General features: G+C 41.8%; 1 protein-coding gene across 2 annotated transcripts in view; it reads right to left on the bottom strand.

Moving 5' to 3' along the window:
- LOC140203191 (BAR/IMD domain-containing adapter protein 2-like 1) overlaps positions 1 to 25,003 on the bottom strand; it is a 148,658-nt gene that overhangs the window by 26,304 nt on the left and 97,351 nt on the right. Inside the window, exon 12 of one of the 2 annotated variants that reach the window (XM_072269115.1) lies at positions 8,694 to 8,868. In XM_072269115.1, coding sequence (XP_072125216.1) covers positions 8,694 to 8,868 — 175 coding nt within the window. Of the gene's footprint in view, positions 1 to 8,693; positions 8,869 to 25,003 lie in introns of those variants that run through there. The other variant, XM_072269116.1, reaches the window with a different exon arrangement.

The raw sequence follows: 25,003 nt of genomic DNA, 5'->3' as shown, positions 1-25,003 counted from the left end.
ACTGATCTCCCTCCTGGTACTTATCCTTGTAAGCGGAACAAGTGCTACACATGCCCTTACACTTCCTCCCTCACCACCATTCAGGGCCCCAGACAGTCCTTCCAGGTGAGGCGACACTTCACCTGAGTCGGCTGGGGTGATATGCTGCGTCCGGTGCTCCCGATGTGGCCTTCTATACATTGGCAAGACCCGACGCAGACTGGGAGATCATTTCGCTGAACACCTATGCTTTGCCCGCCACAGAATGTAGGATCTCCCAGTGGCCACACATTTTAATTCCACATCCCATTCCCATTCTGACATGTCTATCCACGGCCTCCTCTACTGTAAAGATGAAGCCACACTCAGGTTGGAGGACCACCTTATATTCCATCTGGGTAGCCTCCAACCTGATGGCATGAACATTGACTTCTCTAACTTCCTCTAATACCCCACCTCTCCCTCGTACCTCATCCGTTATTCTTTTTCTCTCTCTCCTTTTTCTCCCTTTGTCCCTCTCACTATACCCCTTGCCCATCCTCTGGGTTTTCCACCCCCCCACTTTTCTTTCTCCCTAGGCCTCCTGTCCCATGATCCTCTAATATCCCTTTTGCCAATCTACTGTCCAGCTCTTGGCTCCATCCCTCCCCCTCCTGTCTTCTCCTATCATTTCGGATCTCCCCCTCCCCCTTTCAAATCTCTTACTATCTCTTCTTTCACTTAGTCCTGACGAAGGGTCTCGGCCCGAAACGTCGACTTTACCTCTTCCTAGAGATGCTGCCTGGCCTGCTGCGTTCACCAGCAACTTGTGTGTGTTGTTTGTAAACTATGCTGATTGTAAATATACAAGATTTTATGACCACTGGTCTATTGACGTTCTAAACAGGAATGCTCAAAAAACTCAGGAGCTTTGGGTTTCATCAGAACATTCGAAATGGTGGGAGAGTCTAGGACCAAATAATACAACCTCAGAATAGCACGGAGATGAAGAGGAAAATCTTTTGCTAGAGAACAGTGAATCTGTGGAATTCACTGCCAGGCAGGTGTGGAGGGCAAGTCTTTACGTATATTTAAGGCAGAGGTTGATAGATTCTTGATTAGTCAGGGAATGAAGGGATACGGGGAAGAGGCAGGAGATTGGGGTTGAGAGGAAAATTGGATCAGCCATGATGAAATGGTGGAGTAGACTCGATGGGCCAAATGGCCTAATTCTGCACCTATATCTTAGAATCTTATAGTACTGTTGCTGTCAGCCATTGTATTTTGGCTTGCTGGTTTTGTGAACTTGCATTTAATCCATAAATATTTTGGTTTTCTATTCTGCTATCTCAGCTTTGACCCTTTGTCTCCTCAAGACTGAGAGACACAAATGTCTCGGGCAGTTGTTTCGATTCATTGCTGATTTATCTAATTTCCAGTCATAGTCATAGAACACCACAGTACAGAAATAGGCCCTTTGGCCCATTTAGTCCATGCTGAACCATCATTCTGCCTAGTCTCATTGACCTGTGCCCAGACCATACCCTCCCATTCATGTGCCCATCCAAATCTCTCTTAAATGTCGAAATTGGACGCACATCCACCATTTGTACAAGCAGCTCATTCTACACTCCCACTACCCTCTGTGAAGTTTCCCCTCATGTTCCCCTTAAAACATTTCACCTTTCACTTAACCCATGACCGTTAGTCTCACCCAACCTCAGTGGAAAAGCTTGTTTGCATTAACCCTATCCATACCCCCTATAATTTTATATACCTCCATCAAATCTCCCCTCAATCTTCGACATGCTAGGGAATTAGATCCTAACCTCTTCAATCTTTCCCTATAACTCAGGTCCTCCAGACCTGGCAACATCCTTGTTAATTGTCTCTGCACTCCTTCAATCTTATTGACATCTTTCCTGTAGGTAGATGACCAGAGCGGCACACAATACTCCAAATTAGGCCTCAGCAACATCTCATACAATTTCAACATAAAACCAAACTCCTGTACTCAATGCATTGATTTATGAAGGCCAATGTGCCAACAGCTTTCTTTACAATCCTATTTATCTGTGACACCACTTTGAAGAAATAATGGATCTGTATTTCCAGATCCCCCTGTTCTACCATACACCTTGGTGCCCTACCACTCACTGTGCAAGACCTACCCTGGTTGGCTCTCCCAAAGTGTAACACCTCACACTTGTCTGCATTAAACTCCATATGCTATTTTAGCCCATTTTTCCAGCTGGTCCAGATGCCTCTGCAAGCTTTGATAGTTTTTCCCACTGCCCAGTACACCCCCCACCCAATTATGATGCCATCCACAAATTCACTGCTCCAATTTACTACATTATCATCCAGATTGTTGATAGAGATGACAAACAATAGACTCGGCCCCAATACCACTGGCACATCACTGATCACCAGCCTCCAGTCACCGAGGAATTCATCGACAACCAGTCTCTGGCTTTTTCCGCAAAGCCGATGTTTAATCCAAATTACCATCTCAGCTTGAATACCAAGCAACTGAACCTTCTTGACCAACATCCCATTCGGGACCTTGTCAAATGCCTTGCTGAAGTCCATGTAGACAACATCTACTGACTTGCTGTCATCAACTTTCCTGGTAACTTCCTCAAAAAACTCAAGTTTGATTAGAACTGATTTACCACACAGAAAGCCATGTTGATTAATCAGTCCCTGGCTATCAAATACTTGTACATCCAGTCCCTTAGAATACCTTCCAACAATTTTCCTTTTGTTCAGGTCAGGCTCACTGGCGTGCAATTTCCTTAGAACCTTTGTTAAACAATGGAACACATTAGCTATCCTCCAAACCTACAGCACCTTGCCTGTGGCTAAGGATGTTTTAATTATTCTAGGGCACCTGCAGTTTCCGAACTAGCCTCCCACAGGGTCTGTGGGAATACCTCATCAGGTCCAGGGGATTTATCCACCCAAGTTTGCCTCATGACAGCAAACACCTCCTCCTCTGTAATCTGTATAGGGTCTATGACCTTGCTGAAAACAACCTGTCCCAATCCACACTTGTGAGATCCTTTCTGATACATCAAAATTAGCCTTTCTCTAGTTTAGAATCTCAATCTGAGGACCATAAGACATAGGAGAATTAGACCATTCAGCCCAATGAGTCTGCTCTGCCATTCCATCATGGCTGATCCAGGATCCCACTCAACCCCATACACCTGCCTTCTCATCATACCCTCTGATGCCCTGGCCAATCAGGAAACTATCAACTTTTGCCTTAAATATACGCACAGACTTTGCCTCTACCGCAGTCTGTGGCAGGGCATTCTCCAGTTTCAATACTCTGGCTAAAAAATTCCTCCTTACCTCTGTTCTAAAGGGCCACCCCTCAATTTTGAGGCTATGCCTTTTAGTTCTAGATACCCTCTACCATAGGAAACATCCTCTCCACATCCACTGTATCTAGTCCTTTCAATATTCGGTAGGTTTCAATGAGATCCCCCACATTCTTCTAAATTCCAGTGAGTACAGGCCCAAAGCTGCCAAATGCTCCTCATATGTTAACCTCTTCAATCCCAGAATCATCCTTGTGAACCTCCTCTGAACTCTCTCCAAACCTATCCTTTTCCATAATTACCTTGAAACTAATGGACTTATAATCATTAGATGCCAAATGTTCCAGTAGACAAACTTCTGCCACCTGCCCTGTCTCATTCCCCAACAGTAGACCTTGTATCAGATTCTCTCTAGTTGGGACTGATTAAGGAAGCTTTCCTGAACACATTTTACAAACTCCTTCCCATCCAGCCCTTTCTGGCAGTATGGGAGTCCGAGTCAACATTTGGAAAGTTAAAATCCCCTACTAATCACAATTTTATGGGTTTTTTTCCCTCCTCCCAACAGTCTGCAATCTCTCTACAAATTTGTTCCTCTAAATCCCGAGCTCTGTTGGGTGTTCTATAATATAATACCTTGAACATGGTCACACCTTTATCATTCCTCAGTTAAACAATAAAGCCTCACTAGACGAGTTCTCCAGTCTGTCCTGACTAAGCTCTGTGCCACATTTTCCCTGACTAGTAATGGCATCCCTCTCCTTTAATGCATTCCATCCCATCACATCTAAAACAATGGAACCCTGGAACGTTTAGCTGTCAATCCCGCCCCTCCTGCAACCAAGTCTCACTAATGGCTACAATGTTCCATGTGCTGATCCATGCCCAAAAGCTCATCCGCCTTTCCTAAGATGCTCCTTGCATTGAAACATACACAGCTCAGAACATTAGTCCCTCCATGCTTGACCTTTTGATTCATCACTTTGTAGATTGGTTTAACAACATCTTTATCCAATATCTGGTCTGGCGCCCTGGTTCTCATCTCCCTGCAACTCTAAACTATTTTGCCCCCAACCCCTTCCCCCTGTACAGCGCTAGCACACTTTCTCACTAGGATTTTAGTCCCTGTCAAGTTCAAGTGCAAACCGTTCCTTCTGTACAGGTTCCACCCTCCCTGGAAAAGAGCCCAGTAATCCACAAATTTGAAGCCCCCTCTCTCTGCACCAGCTCCTTCGCCACTTGGGTAGCAATCCTAAGATCACAACCCTGGAGGTCCTGTCCTTTAACTTAGCACCCAATTCCCTGAACTCACTTTGCAGGATCTTGTCACTCATCTTACTCACATCATTGCTACCAACATGGATCATGACTTATGGCTGCTCACCATCCCACTTAAAGTGAACTCCATCTGGGATGTCCCTGACCCTAGCACCCAGGAGGCAACAAACTACCTGGAAATCTCTTTCTTGCCCACAGAACCCCCTTTCACTCCCTTTAATGAATCCACTATCACCACAGCTCACCTCTTCTCTCCCCTTCCCTCCTGAGCCAAATAGCCAGTTACTGTGGCTTTCCTCTGCTTGGTCACCTCCCCCAACAGCATACCTGTTGTTGAGGGGAACTGCCACGGGGGTACTCTGCACAGGCTGCCTATTCCCTTTTCCCCTCCAGACAATGACCCAGTTACCTGTGTCGTGCACCTTGGCTATAACTACCTCCCCGTCTATCTACCCCTTAGTCTCTCGAATGATCTGGAGTTCATCCAGTTCCAGCTCTAACTTCTTAACATGGTCTGTTAAGAGCTGCAGCTGGATTCAATTCTTGAAGGTGTAGTCGTCAGGAACACCGGAGGTCTCCCAACCTTACCACATACTGGCACCTGGCTTAACTTTGTTTCTTCTTTTTTAGTGTGTTGTATTTAACATCTTACATGCTGTTTGACAGAAAATGGTCAAAGACACATTTGGAATGAATTGGTGGCAATGATAATGTGGTACTTGGTAACCTCTCATTTTAATAAGAAATTCTTTACATAAGAATTTCCCTTTCTCCAGATTGATTCTATTTATATAAAATAAAGAGAAACAGTTGAAATTTCTAATTTGATGGTATTTTGTCTTGATTTATAGTGAATCATCACCTGTTGCCTCAAGTTATAAGAACATATAGATTACAGTCCTTATAAAGAACTCAAATGCCACAGATTTCACATTGTTTAGTGTGCCCTTTAAAGCACCTCAAAGAAAGGCATGCAGTAAAGCAGCATTGTCCAGGAACAGGTCTGCTAACCCTCTGTGCAAGTGCATTCTGACCTAAAGGAAGTGGAAAAAATACAACTTAATCCTTTTGGCCGCAAGACTCAATCAGATAAGAATTCAGCCATATTAACTCATGAGAATTAATAGAAAATTATGTTTCTTTAATGAAATCAATGCTAAGTAAAATTATTCCCCGTTGGTTCTCACAAATTAATGTGGCTGAGTTTTCATGTGATTCCAAGTCTTGAATTGAAAAGACTTAATTTTGTTTCCCCTGCCCCCTTCAAGTCAACGAGATTGCTAGTTTGATACATTGGTCTTAGATCACAAATATTCACAAGGGGCAGAATAACAAGGCCTAAGTGACTACAAATACACTAGTGATATTACTGAACAAGACACGGGCTGGATGGGCTAAGTGGCCCAATTCTGCTCTGATTTTCTTATGCTCTGCATCCACATTTGCGCCAGCATTACTCCGGTGGAAATAATCCCAGTGATAGAGTCAGAGGAATACAGCAGAAAAATGGGCCTTTCACCCAGCTGGATTACGTTGACCACAGCATCCTCCTTGCTAGACCCAATTGCCAACATTTGGCTACTCTTCTGCCCAAATGCCTCCTAAATGTTGCAATTGTACCTACCTCAACCACTTGTTCATTCCAGATACTCACCACCCTCTGCGTAAAGAAGTTACCCTTCAGGTTTCTTAAATCTCTCCCATCTTACCTTGTACCTGTACCCTCCAGTTTTGGACTCCCCATCCCCAGGGAAAAGACATGACCTCATCAATACCACTCATGATTTTATAAACATCTATGAGGTCACCCCTCACTTTCCTCTGCTCAAAGGAATACAGATTCAGCATGGTGAACATCTTCCTACAACTCAGACCCTCTAGTCCAGTTAGTATCCTCGTAAATCTCTTCTGGACTCTCTCCAGCTTGACATCGGCTTTCCTACAACAGGGTGATGAAAAATGTGTACAATACTGAACGAGGTCTTACCAACGACTTGAAGCTACAACACGAAGTTCCTATTCCTAAACTGGATGCCCTGATTGAAGGCCAGCATGCTAAGCACTTTCTATCCTGCCTATTTGTGCAGCCACTTTCAGCAAACTGTGCCACATACTCCCATGTCCCTCTGGTTCACAACCCTCGTCTGTGCCCTGCCATTCACTGTACGATATCCAGAAATGCATCATCTCTCACTTATTTACATTAAAATCCTTTTGCCATTCCTCAGGCCATCTTATTTACTGATAAAGATCTCTAATTCATTGTAACTTGCTTCACCATCAACAAGATTCCCTAATTTAGTATCCACAAACTAGCTAATCAAGACATGTACATTTATATTCAAACCATCCACATACTGAATAACAGAAGGTTTCATAACTGACCCTGGGACACCCAATGTCACAAGCTTCTAATTGGAGAATCAATCTTCAACGATCACATCACTCTTTGCTTCCTAATATTGAGCCATTTCTGAATACACTTCTCCAGCACCCCAAAATCCCATGTTACCTGACCTTACAGATCACCTTGCTATTCCAGACATTGTCAAAGGCCTTACTAAAGTCCACAGAGACTACATTCACTGCACACCAGAGATCTGCACATCTTTTTGTACAAAATAGGTATTACAGATGGTGGTAATTAACTGATGGGAGGGTTAAAAGCAATTCCTCATTAACTGGTGCCCGGTTGGAACGCAACATTTTTTTTTTGACATGGACTGTTTTGAAGTTCCTGAAATTGATTTTATTTCTGTTACACTTGGGAACTATGTGCTGTGCTAAGGCTGTTAGGAGCTTCCTTATATGTAAACTATACAGTTAACTCAAACCTTGGCTCATAAGGACACAAATAGAAGTCCATTTGACAACTCTTGCCTGCTCTGCCAAATAACAGCTCATCTTTTACTTCAGTGCCAGTTTACGGTAGTGACCCAATATATCTAATGATGAAGGGTCTTGGTCTGAAACATCGACTATTTATTCCTCCATAGATGCTGCCTGACCTGCCGAGTTCCTGCAGCATTTTGTGTGTTGCTTTGGATTTCCAGTACCTGCAGAATCTCTTGTGTCTGTGCCTATGTTATCTAAGTTGCTGCAGGTTTGTCTTCAATATATTCAGTATCCACAATCCTCAAGTATCATCAGCATTCCAAAGATTCACTAGCTGCCAGATAAAGAACTTTCTCACATGCATGCTGAATAGCTGACTCCTTATGTTCAGAGTGATACTGGCTCTAGGGATCCTAGACAAGAGGAAACAGCAACTTCACACTTGGCTTTCTACCTTTAATAAAATCATCTCTCATTGCTCTAAAGTCAAGAACTTTTAACTCAATTAATTTGATCCCTCCTCTGATAACAAACTACTTGTCTAAGAAATCAATCTGGTGAACTCTACTCCATTCTATCTCAAGTATGTCCTTCCTTGGGTAGAGAGACAAGACTCATCTACAATATTCAACATATCATTTTACTTGGGTTCAGTATAAACTATTCATCCTCTTGGAATTGGTCTTTCCAATTAATTGCATTCCTGCAAGTTAACTTGTAGCAATTCATGCTCAAGCACACTCAAGTCAATAGGTTTATTCTGGAAAGTCAATAACTCATATATATTTACTGTTTATTCATCATACCTTACAATGAGAAATATATTGAAAGAGTGGAATTCTAACTCTAACCCAAATACAAGACTTGAGGTGGAAGCACCATCATTGAGACAAAACAATAAATTTACCTCCCTTTATAAAACATAACAGCACAGTACATGCCTTTCAACCCACGATGTGGTGCCAGTTCTTTAACCTACTCCAAGTTTAATCTAACCATTCTCACTCATATAGCCCTGTTTTTCTTTCATTCATATGCCTATCTAAGACTCTCTTAAATGTCCTTAATATATCTGCCTCTACCACCACCCTGCAGTGTGTTCCACTACTCTAAAATACCTACCTCTGACATCCCCCAAATCTCCTGCAGTGGACAGTAAATTATCTAGTTTTGCTTGCTGCTCAACTAAAACACATACATATAAAAATAAATAACACCAGTCCTAGAAACAAGAACATCCTGCTGCAGAAATCATTGGCATTTAAACAACATTGGCCTCTGATAGGTACTTACTGAGTTTGTATTGTCTGGCTGAGGTAGAATTCCTCTAGTTGGGGCACCACTGTAAGAATGGAATGTTGTTTCCTTGTGATGTCTAACTGGCATCGATTCATAATCTGGAGGAGGTAGGGCAACGTTTGACCTCTCTGCAAGATTCAGGATGCTCATACTCCGTGCAGGAGCTGTGCTAAACCAAAGAAAATTACAAGGTGCTTATTTCCATTATCACAGATGCACAACACTAAAAAAAATACTTCAACTACAAAATCTTAAATCATGCAGTCCACTTCTAATTTACTACTGCTGCAATAGCCCAGCACGAGGGAAGCTAGACTGGGAGATGAACTTCTAATTCAACTCAGGCTCAACTTTTTCTTCTTGATTCTGCCAGTAGTTTTTTTGTCTGTTATTATCTATAAATTCTAGTTGATAAACATATTGGTCAAACTAAAACTTGTCTGAACCAATTGTGATTCAGTTCATCTTTAGCTGCCGTGCAGAACACTGGAGTAATTTAAATGGAATGTTGTTTTTCCTAATTAAATTGCTTCAAAACCTTTCAATGTAATTCTGTTCAGCAGCCAGCACAATTATTGTGCATTGTGAAAGTAATCAGGTACACAGAGATTCATTGTGTATGCAAAGAGGATAAAGACTTTAAAGACTAAACATATTTGGACCACTTCAATTAACAAAATTAAGAAAAAAAAATAGATAGCACACCAACCCAGAGAATGTCGTAGTTTTGCTTCAACACAACACACTCATTTCTGACTGCCAAATTAATAAAGCAGATTAACGCTCTGTATTAGTTCCCGAGAGTGAATGCACAAATTGCCGGGGGGGGGGGGGGGCGCTGTTAGGGAAAGACAAATTATTAATACAGTAGCAGAAGAAAGCAGTTCAAAAAGAGAAAGCAATTGCCTTTTCCTTGTTAGAAGTTCCTGATAACCCTTCACCTTTTTGCCTTTTCAAATAGTTTCATTAGTGACTTTCTAAAGTAATAACTCCCTCCCTTTATATCAGAACAATCTCCCTTTTCTGCATGAGCTTGGGCTGCATTACTTGTGTAGGAGCTGTAACACTTATGAAACGTGTGGTGATTGCCCTTTTGAAATGTAGGGTGAGGTAATGGTGTTAGAACTCCACCGTATTTAGCTGCTGAGATAGATTGCTTGATCACAGAGTCTGTGCTTAGAACTGTTTCTAATGTTGAGCACAGCTGTGTTTGAGAAAACTTCCATTTTATTTAGAGTTACAAAATAAATGATTCACACAATTGGCTGATTTCTCAGAAAAATTGGCAAATTAAAGGAATTGCTATGCTATATATACAGCCTGCTACATCAGAGAAACCTGCAACTTCATTGCCAAAAAACACAAATTAAATCTTTCTTGAAGGTTGATGAGAAGTTTGTTGTGCAGCTTTCAAATATTACAGAGGTCCATCTGAAACCAGTTCAATATCATTAAATGGGAAAAATCTAGATCTGAGAGGATTTCAAAGTTATTGGAAATCAAGTGATCATGGACACATCTTAAACATGTGGTACTCTTCTCCTTTCTGCAGGCCCAGAATTTTCAATCCTTTAATTATAGATTGAAACTGCTTTTTCACCCATGAGGCCAAATAAGGTTATCTGATAATTTCCAACATTTCCATGAAATTATAAAGCTATCAAAGTGCAGCACCATGTGTATTGATAATTAAAGCCAAAAGAAACAGGCAAGCCTGGGTCCAGTTTAAAATCAAACTGGGGAAGCATCTAGATTTTTACACTCTAAGGAAGCATTTTTAAAACCATGCCCTCATTAACTAGTACAAATTGTAATATCTGATATTTGTCTTTCTAGGAGATTAAAACTGAAGACAGCTCAATATGTCCTTGACATGATTACTATACCATCTCAATCAAGCACAACTACCATGGCTTACTACTTTGGTTTGTGCTGTAATTTTCAAACCAAAACTCTGGGATTTACTTCCATTTTGTCCATCAAATAAAATAAATATCTTTGCACAACTTAGCAGCAGTTTCCTTTGGATAGCTGACCCTAGATCCTTTGCCAGAGTAGAAGGCAAAGGCAGCAGTAGTGTAAATTGAACTTTGACCAGCAACTGATCGAGATGCTTAAAGTTTGAGAGGAGGGGGATTTCACTCAGGTCTACTGCCCGAATAGAAAAAGGCAGCAGCAGATCGTGCCAGCATCTCTGGCTAGTGATCAATCTGCATTTGGGATTGATTAGCAAGAGTACATTAAAGGAAGGCAGGGGCAAGTGCAGCAGCGGTTGTCTGAGTGGACAGAGTCAGAGTAGTGATCTTGAGGCTTTAGCTCTTCAAGGCTTCAGTTGGAGAAAGAAAAGAAAAACTCTAAGTTTTATTTCCTTCCCTTCTTTATATCTGCTCATTTAGGGTAGTAGAGATGCCAGACAGGAATATGCAATGCTCCTCTTGCAGGATATGGGAAGATAGGAAGACCTTCAGTGTCCCTGATGACTACAACTGTGCAAAGTGCATTCAGCTGCAGCTTCTAACAATCCGTGTTAAGGAGTTGGTGCTGGAACTGGATGAACTCTGGATTATTTGCGAGTCTAAAGGGGTTGTAGAGAGGTTAAAAAAAAAAGATCTAGTGCTTTCCCAGCTTACGTGACGAATAAACTCAGCGGGCTTCCAGCTGGATAAGGGTATAAATTATAACTGACATTCTGATGACAAACCCTGCCATTGTCATCAGGGATTATGCCTGGGCACGTCTAGTCCAGTGGCATTTATACTGCTGTAGTCAGACCCTCCTGACTGGTTAGTCCTCATCCAATTAGGTTTCCCCTCTCCCATCTTGTTTACAATTGAATTCCTGTTCTTGCTGAGAACAAGACCTTTGTCTTTACCTCTAGTTTTATTTCAATAGCTTCCTTCACCAGGCGGTCCCAAAAGCCTTTGCTGCGGCACAGTAGTTTTGTGCCGGCCAAGTCAAGCACCATTGCGAATGCAGTGTTCTGCTACCGCCGATTTCTCTGGGTAACCCAAATACATACATCTCCTTGTGCTCCTTAATACGGGTTTCCACCATGTGTCCCAACTGGCCAATATATGCTCCTCCACATTCACAGGGACTCCTGACCTGAGTCCCAGGTAATCTCTGATTTTAGTTTCCTTATGGGTTTGTGGATTGTATTCATCTGTTATTTCTTCAGGATCTTGGCTGCCCTTCCAGAAACTATGGAAATGTTTTGATAACAAATAAATCTTTGAAATATAGGGAAGACAGATCATAGTGACAGGTTCCTCTTCATTGTTAGGTTTCCTGGTTTTACCGTCGTCCCTTTTAAGGTGATTTCCTTCACCTTGCAGCCATTCTGTAGGAACGTCATGTATAATCATCTTATTTCCTCAGGGAAACTCTCCGGTTCTGAAATAGTTTTTGCACAGCTAATCAAAGTAGAAAGAACCGCTCTGCATTGGGAGGCATGATGGTCGTTGTTATCGTTGAGGTATAAGTCCATGTGAGGTTACCAACAGACGCCATGTCTGAGGCTACTGTCCAGTTTCTGTAATATTGGAATGTCCAGAAATGGGAGGCAACCATTCTTCATTGTAAATTGAATGTTTTTCAATGTATACTGTTCAGGCGGTCGTGGTACTGTTGAAGTGTCTGGAGTCCACACCACAAAGGTGTCATCGACATATCTGAGGCAGCATTTAGGGCGCAAGGGCAATGAACTCAGAGCCCTCGACTGGAGAACTTGACTAGTGAGATTTTATGGGTGGAAATGATAAATAAGAAAGGTATGACCATGTTTATGGAGCTATAGAAGACCATAAGATCACAAGATATTGGAGCAGAATTAGGCCATTTGGCCCATTGACTCTGTTCCACCATTTCATTATGGCTCATCCATTTTTCCTCTCAACCCCAATCTCCTGCCTTCTCCCTGTATTCCTTCATGCCCTGACCAATCAAGAATCTATCAACCTCTGCCTTAAATATACATAAAGGCTTGGCCTCCACAGCTACCTGTGGCAAAGAATTTCATAGATTACCATTACCTGGCTAAAGAAATTCCTCCTCATCTCCATTCTAAGAGAACACCCCTCTATTCTGAGGCTCTGTCACCACAGGAAACATCCTCTCCATATCTACTCTATCAAGGCCTTTCACCATGATAGGTTTCAATGAGGTCACCCCTCATTCTTCTACATTTTAGTGATTACAGTTGCAAAGTCATCAAATGTTTTTCATATGACAAGCCATTCAATTCTGGAAACATTTTTGTGAGCCTCCTTTGAACCCTCTCCAGTTTCAGCACAGCCTTTCTAAGATAAAAAGTTAAAGTCTGTCCCGAGCCTCGTGGCCCATCAGGCCGGTGCTTATGCCGGTTTCTGTGGCATGAAGTGACTGAGAGTATGAGACTCCACCCCCCCCCCACCCCCCGGATAGGACACCAGTATATCGCGAGGTTAACCCCCAGCATTTGCCAGTACTCATTTTCAGCTGGGTGGACTGGAGCAGTGTGAGGTTAAGTGCCTTGCTCAAAGACACAACACACTGCCTTTCTAAGGGGCCCAAAATTGCTCACAATACTCCAAGTGAGGCCTCACCAGTGCTTTATAAAGTCTCAACATTACATCCTTGCTTTTATATTCTAGTCCTCTTGAAACAAATTTGCCTTCCTCACCAAACTCTACCTACAAATTAACTTTTAGGGAATCCTACACAAGGACTGCCAAGTCACTTTGCACATCAGATTTTTATATTTTCTCTCCCTTTAAAATATAGTTAACCCTTTCATTTCTATCAAAGTGCATGACCATAGACTTCCCAACACCGTATTCCACCTGCCACTTCTTTGCCCATTCTCCTAATCAAAATCCTTCTTTAGCCTCTCTACTTTCTCAAAGCTATGTGCCCCTCACTCATCTTCATATCATCTGCCAACTGTGCAACAAAGCCATCAATTTCATTAACCAAATTATTGACAGATAATGTATAAAGAATCAGTCCCAACAGACCGTGTGGAACACCACTAGTCACTGGCAGTCAACCAGAAAAGGCTCCCTTTATTCCCAGTCTTTGCCTCCCGCCAATCAGACACTGCTTCATCTATACTAGAATTTTTCCTGTAATATCATGGGCTCATGATTTGTTAAGCAGCCTCATGTGTGGCACCTTGTTCAAGGCCTTCCGAAAATCCAAGAAACATCAACTGATTCTCCATTATCTATTCTGCTTGTTATTTCTTCAAAGAATGCCAACAGATTTGTCAGACAAGATCTTTCCTCAAGGAAACCATGCTGATTACAGCCTATTTTATCATGTGCCTCCAAGTACACTGAGACCTCATCCTTAATAATTGACTCCAACATCTTCCCAGCCACTGAGGTCAGACTAATTGGCCTATAATTTCCTTTCTTCTACCTCTCTCCTTTCTTGAAGAGTAGAGTGACATTCGTAATTTTTCAGTCTTTTGGAACCATCCCAGAATCTAATGATCCTTGAAAGATCAATACTAATGTCTCCACAATCTCTTCAGACACTGCTTTCAAAACCCTGGGCTGTACACTATCTGGTCCTGATAACTTATCTACCTTCAGACCTTTCAGTTTCCCAAGAACCTTCTCCCTCGTTATGGTAACTTCGCACACTTCATGACCCGACACCTAGAATTTCCACCACTCTGTTAGTGCCGTCCACAGTGAAGACTGATGCAAAATACTTATTTATCTGCCATTTCATTGTCCCCCATTGCTACCTCTCTAGCATCATTTTTCAGCAGTCCAATACCCACTCTTGCCTCTCTTTTACACTTTATGTATCTGAAGAAACTACTAGTATCTTCTTTAATATTATTGTCTAACTTACTTTCATATTCTATCTTTACCATTTTAATGCCTTTTTTTTTAAAGATTGCCCCTGTTGAATTTTAAAAGCTTCCCACTCCTCTGACTTTCCACCAAATTTTGGTCCATTATATGCCCACTCTTTGGCTTTTATGTTGTCTTGACTTCTCGTTAGCAAGATGTGTCATCTTTCATTTGGAATGCTTCTTTGAGATGTACATATCCTGCCCCTTCCAAATTGCTTCCAGAAATTCCAGCCATTGCTGCTCTGCTGTCTTACCTGCCAGTGTTCTTTTCCAATCAATTCTGGCCAATTCCTCTTTCATGCCTCTGCAATTCCCTTTACTCCACTGTAATACTGATACATCTGACTTTAGCTTCTTAAAGTTCAGGGCAAATTCGATATTATGATCACTTGCCCGTAATCGTTCTTTTACCTCAAAGTTCTCAATCAATTGTGGTTCATTGCATAACACCCAATTAAGAATAGCTGATCCCCTAGTGGGTTCAACCAAAAGCTGCTTAAAATGCCATTTCATCAGCACTCTAGAAATTCCCCCTCTTGGTATCCAGCACCAACCTGATTGTCGCAATCTACCTGCATATTGAAGTCCCCCATGACTATTGTAACATTGCCTTTTTAGTATGCATTTTCTATCTTCCTTTGTAATTTGTAGGCCACATCTTTTCTACTGTTTGGGGACCAATATACAACTTCTATCAGGGTATTTTTACCCTTGCAGTTCCTTAGTTCTATCCACAATGAATCAATACCTTCCAATCTTATATCACCATTCTAATGATTTGTTTTGATTTTTTTAAAATCAACACAGCAACCACCCCTCTGCCTTTCTCCCTGACCTTTCAATGCAATGTGCATCCCTGGATATTAAGCTCCCAGCTACAACTTTCTTTCAGTCATGATTTAGTGATGCCTACACATCATACCTGTCAATCTGCAACTGTGCTGCAAGTTCATCTACCTTATTCTGTATACTGTTTGTCCTGTATTCACCCTTTTCGACTTTGTCCACCTTTTACGTTGCAACACATCCTGTTAACTGTAATTTTGCCCTATCAACAGCCCTTCCTCAATACACCTCACCTGTTTGTAAACCAACCACCACACCTTCAGCACTATTATCCACCTTTCCTATGATTTTTTTTTGTGTTGAAATACATGCAGCTCAGGTGTAGTCACACCATGCTCAACTTTTGATTCCGGACTTTGTCTGTGATCTTACCAACACCTGCCTCCACAAACTCTTCACTAATTTTTCCGGCACTCTGGTTCCCATCCTCCTGCAATTCCAGTTTAAACCCCACAGTGCAGCATTAACAAGTTTTCCCGCTAGGATGTTAGTCCCCCTCCAGTTCAGGTGCAAACCGTCCCTTCCCTGAAAGAGAGACCAATGACCAAAAGCCTTACGCCCTCCCTTCTACACTAACCCCTTAGCCACATGTCAAACTGCATAGCCTTTCTAGTTCTGGCCTCACTAGCACGTGGCATAGGTAGCAATCCCAAGATTACAACCCTGGAGGTCCTGCTCTTTAACTTAGCATCCAACTTCCTGAACTCCCTATGCAGAACCTTGTCACTTGTCCTTGGTACCTACATGGGCCACTTTTGGCTGTTCACCCTCCCACTTAAGAATGATATGGACTCGATCAGAGATACTCCGGACCTGACACCCAGGGGCAACATACCATCTGGGAATCTCGTTCTCATCCACAAAGCCTTCTGTTTGTTCCCCTAACTAGCAAATCCCCCAACACCACAGCATGCCTCTTCTTCCTCCCTCCTCTGAGTGACAAGCAAGCTCAAGGCCAGAGACCTGACCACTGTGACTTTCCTCTGTTAGGTCATTCCACCCAACCCCCCAAACAGTATCCAAAGTGATATACCGGTTGTTGAGGGGGTGGCCACAGGGGTACTCTGCACTAGCTCCTTAACCTCTTTCCCCTTCCTGTCATCTAGTGGATTGGGTGCAGAAGCAGAGCGATTGGGGGTTTGAGAGTTGCTCTCGGGCTGGTTGTGAATGGCACTGCCGTTCGGATAGTTCTGCAGTACAAGAAGCTCACACACACTTAGACAAGAGTCTTAATGCTTCCTTTTTTGTCCTAGGGCCTCCCTGCCACTGTGCTACGGGTGAAGCGGAAGCATGGCACCGAGGTTGCAGAGGCCCCGCTTTTACTTGGCCTCAGGCAGCGGGTGTCTCTATGTGCCAGGGCCGGGCTTCGGCTCCCTCCGGGCCAGGGAGTGGCCTTTCCAGTGTCCAGGCCTCCAAAAAAGAGTGGGACAGCACCGTCAATGACTTGAGCGTTCACCGGGCCAACCCAGAAGAGCTGGCGCAGCACCGCGAAGCTCGGGTATCCTCCCACATTATCCTCATTAATGAAGTTTTATTTGCTGTCATTTTAATTTTTAATTTTTCGTATTTGTATCAAGTAAACCCATGTAGCAGGGCCTTAAGTTGGCCTAAGGGTGTGGTCGATCCTTTCCTTGTGATTCACCCCAGGTCCAGCTGACCAGCCGGTAGCACCTAGTAAGGGTCCCTTGCTGGGGGTTATGAGCGATGACCAACGGCGGACGGAGCAGGAGACTGGTGGGGAAGGCAGAAGAGCTACGACCTCGGAAGACGATAGTTGCTTTGCAAGCAGATGATCTACCAAGAAGAGAGGCAGTGATCTCTTTAAACTCACCCGGCAGAAGACAAAGGCAAACCACTGCTGTAACCTGCCAAGTCCATGATCTCCCAATATGTCAGTCTCAATAAAGGATCAAAACAACGACGTTAACAGAGCCACGAATAACAGTAGTGGAGTCGCGTCCGGCAATGGTAGGAATGAGGCTACCAGGGTTGTCATCAAGCGAAAACCTCATGTCAGGATAGCTACGTGGAATATTAGATCTCTTCTTATATGAGGTAAACTAGAAAATGTGGTTATGGAAATGAAAAGACTGAAGATAAACATACTCAGGCTATGTGAAATGAGATGGACAGAGGGAGGGATGGCTCAAAAGGGATGACGGATACCAACTGATCTATTCAGGAGGAAGTGAACATAAGCATGGAGTTGGAATTTTGGTAGACAAGGAAACAGTGAGAACTATCAAAGGCAGTGTATCCATTAAGGAAAGAGTGATGGATGATTAAAATTTCGGCTAAACCATTTGACATTAACATCATAACCTGGTAGCCTCATTCCTATATGCCAACCATGGACTATGACGATGATGAAGTTGACATGAACTACGGAGGAGTTGAAAATCTAATGAAAAAGACTAAAAACAATGAAGTAACTGTGATTCTTGGTGATTTTAATGCCAAAGTTGGCAGCATAAGAGAAGTTTTGACTGTAGGACCCTTCAGGCTTGGGGTAAGAAACGACCACTGAGAACGACTGGTTGAATTTGCAAAAACTAACAAACTAATGATTGCAAACACCTGGTACAGTCTGCCAAAATGGAGACTGTACACGTGGACCAGTCCTGATGGTTCAGTAAAAAACCAAGCTGACTATATTTCAGTACCCAATCGGTTCAGGAATGGAGTGAAGCAGGTGAAAACGTACCCTGGTGCTGACTGTTATACAGATCACAACCCTGTGGTATTGGACATAAGTGTGCGTTTGAAGAAGATGAGAAAGGCCAAACCATCAAATAAGATAAGACTTTGATTTACTCATTACGGATGAAGCAAAAAAGATCAAATATTTGGTCGAAACGGAGAATAGATTTTCAGTCTTAGATGACAAGGGTAGCAACATGGCAATGGAGAACATCTGGGAAGAGTTTAAAACAACAGTGATAGAAGTTGCGGAAAAGACTGTGGGTTTTTGGAAAAAGAGCAAAAGATATAACCCTTTGTTCACCGATGAGTTGAGAAAGTTAACTGAAGAAAGAAGTAAAACATCGGGATAATAAACGATACAAAACCCTACACCACTTGATTCAAAGAAAAATGCAAGGAAGCCAAAGAGAATTGAATGAATAACAATACAAAGAAATTAAGCAGTATGAACGAAGTTATGATTATAGAGGCCTTCACCAAAAGGTAAAGGATATGACGAAGTTAAAGAGGATCATGCCATCAACTGAGTGTATCGAAGATGGTAATGGTAATCTGTGCTATGTAAAAGAATAGATCATGGACAGATGGGTTGAGTACATCTAGGAATTATTTGAAGATAGCAGGATTGAGGATTTACCAGAATTAAATCAAATGACTAATCAACCTAAAATATTGATGTCAGAGATGGAAAGTGCAATTTGGAGTCCAAAAGTCAAAAAGGCAGCCGGTGAAGATAAGATTTCCACTGAAATTCTGAAATCACTTGGTCCGAAGGGAAAAACAAACCTTTTAGCGATATTAAACAACAGTTATATGACAGGAAATCTTCCAGAGGACTTTCTCAAATCGGTATTTATCGCCTTACCAAAAAAGCCAAGGACAATAAAATGTAATGAACACTGGATGATAAGCATAATGTCTCACTGCGTCAAGCTACTGTTGAAAATAGTGTTTGGCAGAATGAAAGGTACAATCAGCGATGAAATTGGAGGAACGTAGTTTGGTTTTCGTAAAGGCTCAGGAACAAGGGAAGGAATATTTACGATCAGAAACATCATGGAGAGATACATTGAGGCACAAAAGACCATCTACTTATGCTTTATTGACTATGAAAAGGCTTTTGAAAAAGTAAGACACGAGAAAGTAATAGAGGTGCTGAACAAGTACGATCTGGGATGGGAGAATGTGCAGATAAATAAGGAACTTGTATTGGAAACAGGAAGCAGCGGTCAGGGTAGAAAATGAGCTATTACCATGGGGATGTACTAAACGAGGCATAAGGCAAGGCTGTGTTGGATCACCGGATTTGTTCAACCTCTACAGAGAGTGGATTTTTTGGGAATGCGACGATCAGGAGACAGGTATTCCGATCGGAAGCCAGATGGTGGATAACGTCAGGTATGCGGATGACACTGCATTGTTAGCTGACAGCGAATGCGAACTGTAAATTACGCTGAATAAAGTGAATGAGAAAAGCCTTGACTACGGACTTAAAATCAACCCTAAGAAAACAAAATCGATGGTGGTAAGCAAAACAAACACTCAAGACTCATTCACGATGGTATCGTTACAAGTGAATGAACACGACATTGAACAGGTGCGAAAGTTTGACTATCTTGGCAGTTGTCTGACTGATGACGGGAGATGTGAAGTTGAGATCAGAAGGAGAATAGGTATGACTAAGACCCATTTCATGAAGCAAAAAGATCTACTATGCAATCGGAAGGTAGACATCCAAAGTAGAATCCGCTTCCTCGAGTGTTACGTATGGTCAGTGCTGAGGTATGGATCAGAAACATGGACCCTGAAGAATGATGACATGAAACGAGTTAATGCTTTTGAAATGTGGTGCTATCGATGAATGTTGAAGATCAGCTGGGTACAGAAAGTTTCAAATGAGAGGGTTTTGTCCGAAGTTGATAGACCGCGGATATTGCTGGAGAAGATTATGAAGTTAAAAGTTGCTTACTGTGGACACGTTATGCAGAGAGATAACATTCTGTCAGACTTGCTATATGGAAAGGTGGAGGGAAAGAACGGAAGAGGAAGGCAAAGAACAACGTGGCTGGATAACATCAAGGATTGGACCAAGCTGGACAAGACTAGGGATGTTGTGGACAAGTGTTGGGACAGAGCGGCGTGGATGGAAATCGTCCGCCAACTGGAAATTCCAGATGCGACCTAACGACAATCTCACCTAGTTTCCTGTGTTCTGCACCTTGGGTGTATATGTCCTATCTATCAACCCCTCAGCCTCCCAAATGATCCAGAATTCATCCAGCTCCAACTCCGTAACAGATTGTTAGAAGCTACAGCTGGATGCACTCCTCACAGTTGTACAAGGAAAGATTTAATAGATTAGGACTGTAAACTTTAGAACATAGAAGATTGAAAGGAGATTTGATAGAAGTATACAAAATTATGAGGGGTATAGATTAGGTAAGTGCAACCAGGCTTTTTCCCACAGAGGTTGGATGGGATTACAACTGAACATTATGGCTTAAAGGTGAAAGGTGAGAAGTTTAAGGGGAACATAAGGGGAAATGTCTTCACTCAGAGGGCCGTGAGAGTGTAGAATGAGTTGCCAGCACAAGTAGTGCATACCAGCTCGTTTTCAATGTTTAACAGAAGTTTATATAGGTATGTGGATAGTAGGGATACGGAGGGCTATGGTCTGAGTGCAGTTTGATGGGAGTAGGCAGTTTTAAATGGCAGTAGGTATGGACTAGATGGGTCAACAGGCCTGTTTCTCTGCTGTACTTCTCTATAAGTCTACCCTTCTATATAAAGGAAAACTGACAGCATATGCAGCAGTCAGCTTTTGAAAATGAATATATTCCAGTGTTCCATAATAAAAAGCATATTTTTATAGGCCTAATTGCAACTGACTGATGAATATCAAAAAATATAGTTGATTTACAGATGAGAGGACGGAAAACTAACAGTTACTTTGTATTAGTCATGGAAATTGGCCAGCAGAGATAACAAGAGACTCCAGGAGTGCTGAGGAGGCAAAAAAAAAAAACTGGACAGCAAGAGCCTTGCAAAATACAGTGTCACCAAGTAAGGCAACTTGCCCATTGCAGTAGAGGCTTGATATTGTGGGGTCTATGATATTGCACTTTTGGGCAGAACAACACAGATACCCTACTTTCATCACTACAGAGACAAAAAAACCATCTGTTGTTATCATAACTGCATCACTGCGTCTCAACTAAATTTCATTCCCCACTGCACAACTTGACATAAGTTTCAGACATGAACCACCAATGCAGCCTCTCAAAGAGGTAAAGGAATCAACAGGATTCAGCCAATGATGCTCTTAAACGTTTTGGAGTGAAGATGCACAACTAGTTCCTTTTCATTGGTAAAATAGTACCTTTCCAAATAAACGGACTCAATGTATACATCTAAAACTAACTTCAAATTACGTATCAGGTCAATTATTAAAAATCTCTGAAATTTAAGATGAGATGTTATTTAGTTCATTAAACTTTACTTAACTGACAAGGGTTATTTATAATTAATACAACCGAAGTGGGGAAAAAAAACAAGAAATATTGGTATCCTGGGCTGTTTCATGCAAAGACTTGGAGCCACAGGTGAGATCTGAGTGAGCTGTCCCAGAATGAGCATGACAAGCCCCTTCACCAAAGGTCACCCCATACACCCCAGCATGTGAAGTCAGCTCTGGTGGATTGGGCAGATGCGATCTACAGTGAGATCCATCAGTGAGAAAGGCAGTTCTGTAACGCTCCACTGAGAGCGGAGGCAAGGCATGACAAGGCTCAGAAGACATCATGGTCACCCACTACAACCAAGGAAGACCCCAGTTTATGACTATTACTTGTACCACTGGAACTGGGCTTCCGAGGTAGTGACAGTAGATCTACATTAACGGCTTTTCCATTTTAAAACCTCTCCCACACCAGATTTTTTTGTCATCGTCACACACAACAGACAATTACCACAATATTGAATTATATATATCATTTAAATATGTGATCCATTGTGAGCAGGTAATGCTTACAACAGCACCATATTGACTCTTAACTACTATTAACATTGACAGTCACACAGTTGGACTTGTCATATCTATCATATAGCAGACATCCCACCTCTCCCGGAAGTTCCGGGAGTCTCCCGCATATAAATAGTGGCTCCCTGATGCCCGCAAATTATACACAATATCACGGAAATCAATTTTTTTGAGAGTGAAAGAAAGCAAGAGAGAGCGCGAGAGAGAATGCAAGCGAGAGAGAGCGCGTGAAAGCGACCATGAGAGAGAGAGCAAGAGCGTGCCATGGCAGAGCGTTCCAAAAAAAAATATAAAATGTACGTCACCCCAGACTACACTAAAGTGTACCCCTGCCTAATAGGGGTCAAAAATAATGACAGTGTTGCTCGCTGCACCGTTTGCAACAGTGACTTTTCTATTGGCCATGGTGGGTTAAGACTGTAAAAGACACGTTGAGATGAGTTTAACAGGTGTCATTCATTCATCAGCATAGCTAACGTTATTTAAACTAGCTGGCTAGCTGCTAAGGAGCTACTCTATTGCAGACATCCCACCTCTCCCGGAAATTGATGGTGCTACCTCCCTGAAATGAGTTTTTGCAGGGTGGGATGTCCAATATAGCACCCATAATAAATGAAAAATACTTGTTAACTCTAATGCCCAGAGTGAAATGAAAAACTTAGCAACCTCAACAATTGTGCAGCACCACGTCTACGCTTATAGTGCAAATCTTACATATTGAATGTCAACGATTTACAAAATGAAGCTGGTATCATCTACAAATCCAAGGTGACTCAATGCCTCATGAAAAATAAAGTACTGTGGTTTATTGTATAATGAAAACTTACCCTTCCTCCAACAGAGTGGAACATATCCAGAAAATATTACAAGCCCTAGACATAAAGTGTGTATCGAAAGTTTAACATCTTAGAGGGCACTCCATTACAATTATAAAGCACATTTGACAATTTTAAAGGAAGTTTCAAAGGCAAAGATAACATAATACTGACCATGGATGACAAGTACACAGCAATTACTGTATTTCAATAAATGTTTCAAAGAGAGATTAGCTGCAATGAGGGATTCTCATTGCATGGGGAAATGAGAAAAGCTGACAATGACATTATTGAATGTTAAAATTATGAGGGGTTTTGATAAGACAGAAGGGGAGACTTAACTAGGATAGAAAACTTGGGGACAAGGTCAGAGAGAACAAAAGTGAAGAGAATTTGTAGTGTTAAAATGTATGCTGCGTTCTAGAATATACTAAAAAAGGGTAGTGGAGGCAGGTTCAACATTCAACGGGATTGAAATAAATAATTGAAAAGGAAAAACCTGGAAAGCTTTGGGACAAAAACTACAGGGGTGGGAGAAATTATAAGGCTCTTTTAAAGGAGCTATACAATAGCCAAATGTCTCTATACTGTGATTTATACTCATACTCAGCAGACTGCCAAAAAGAACATAATAGACACCAGCAGTCGCTCTCAACCCATGTCTGTACGTCACATCCACCAAAATAAAATGGTTCCCGTTCCTCAATATATTACAGAAAATACTCTGCTGTTCTGAAAGCCTACATGAAGCTGAGCCTACTGTAGGAATGAAAAGGAGGAAATCTAGAACAATACACAGAAAAGCAGCCTTGAAGCAACACTACAACTAGTTATAGTTTTTTCATGAAATTCATGATTGTTTCATCTTGACTTTTACAAAATAATCCAACTCTAAAGGTCTTTTTTCTAAAGACAACCCAAAATTCTGTAGAGACATGAAAGACTGAATCAATCTTCCAGTGGCATTAGCTTCCTGTTTAACAACAGACTGTCTAACTTCAGGTATCCCTCACTGATTATTTCAATGCTGTAGTGTTCAAACACATTTTCAATTGTTTCACTGTTTACAAATGATGGGCCAAATGGCCTAATTCTGCTCCTACGTCTTATAGTTTTCAAAAAAATATCCAATGTTGTTTATATATTGCAAGCTTGCCTTATCCAGATTATTTATCAAAGTTATCTTGATGAGTTGTAGTCAGTTAACTGGAATGCACAACTGAAAGCACACAGGAAGTCAGACAATTTGTTCAGTATGATGGCATGTCTAAACTCTTTGCAAATTGTTTTAGAGAACTCAATTTAGAGTTTCATATTAACACATGCCTAGAAAATCCAGAAGTCATTGCTGTTGCCTGCCATACTTCTCATTTAAACAGTAGTTACCCAAGAACTTGATAGCAGGAGTACTTCTTCAAATGAAGAAGCTACCAAAGCTTCCAAAATAGGCTGCGTTTTGTGAGATTATCAAATTTGTTTCAATACAATCTGAAAGATCCAGAAACCAGGATATGTTTGTATGCCACATACTGTATATGATAACATCATTGCTTTCTGGCACCATTTTAATTTGCCTGTGGTTGGTAGTGTAATGATTACTTTACACAGAGATACAAATATGGCTGTTGAAAGTAATGCATCAGATTCCAGTTTATTATCACTATCACATTCTGTGGTAGCAGCACAGCGCATATTAATACATCCGCCTTAAGCTCAGAAAACTACATACACATAAATTGCAGTTGCTCCACAGACTGTCTTAGGTGCATATGGGGAAAAAGCTTGAGGTCTGTCTCTGGGTTTGGGTGGCGTAGTATCACAGCTCAGGGTTGCTGACTCAGTTTAAGCGGCTTGGGTTCAGTCGGATTAAAGAAAAGGCGACTTCATGGCTTGCATGGACTCTGAGCACCTCATGCTGCATCTATGACACTGGCTATACAAATGCAGCAGCAATTATTCATGCACCGTATCTTATCAATATACTGTAAATGTAAACTCATTCGAAGTAAAGTAAATAAATTAAAAGCTGTACAGCAGTAGCAAAGTTAAAGCC

Source organism: Mobula birostris, chromosome 9 (assembly GCF_030028105.1).
Source record: "Mobula birostris isolate sMobBir1 chromosome 9, sMobBir1.hap1, whole genome shotgun sequence".
Lineage (NCBI taxonomy): Eukaryota > Metazoa > Chordata > Chondrichthyes > Myliobatiformes > Myliobatidae > Mobula > Mobula birostris.
The sequence above is the reverse complement of the archived record's forward strand: the minus strand, read 5'-3'. Positions and strand labels throughout refer to the sequence as shown.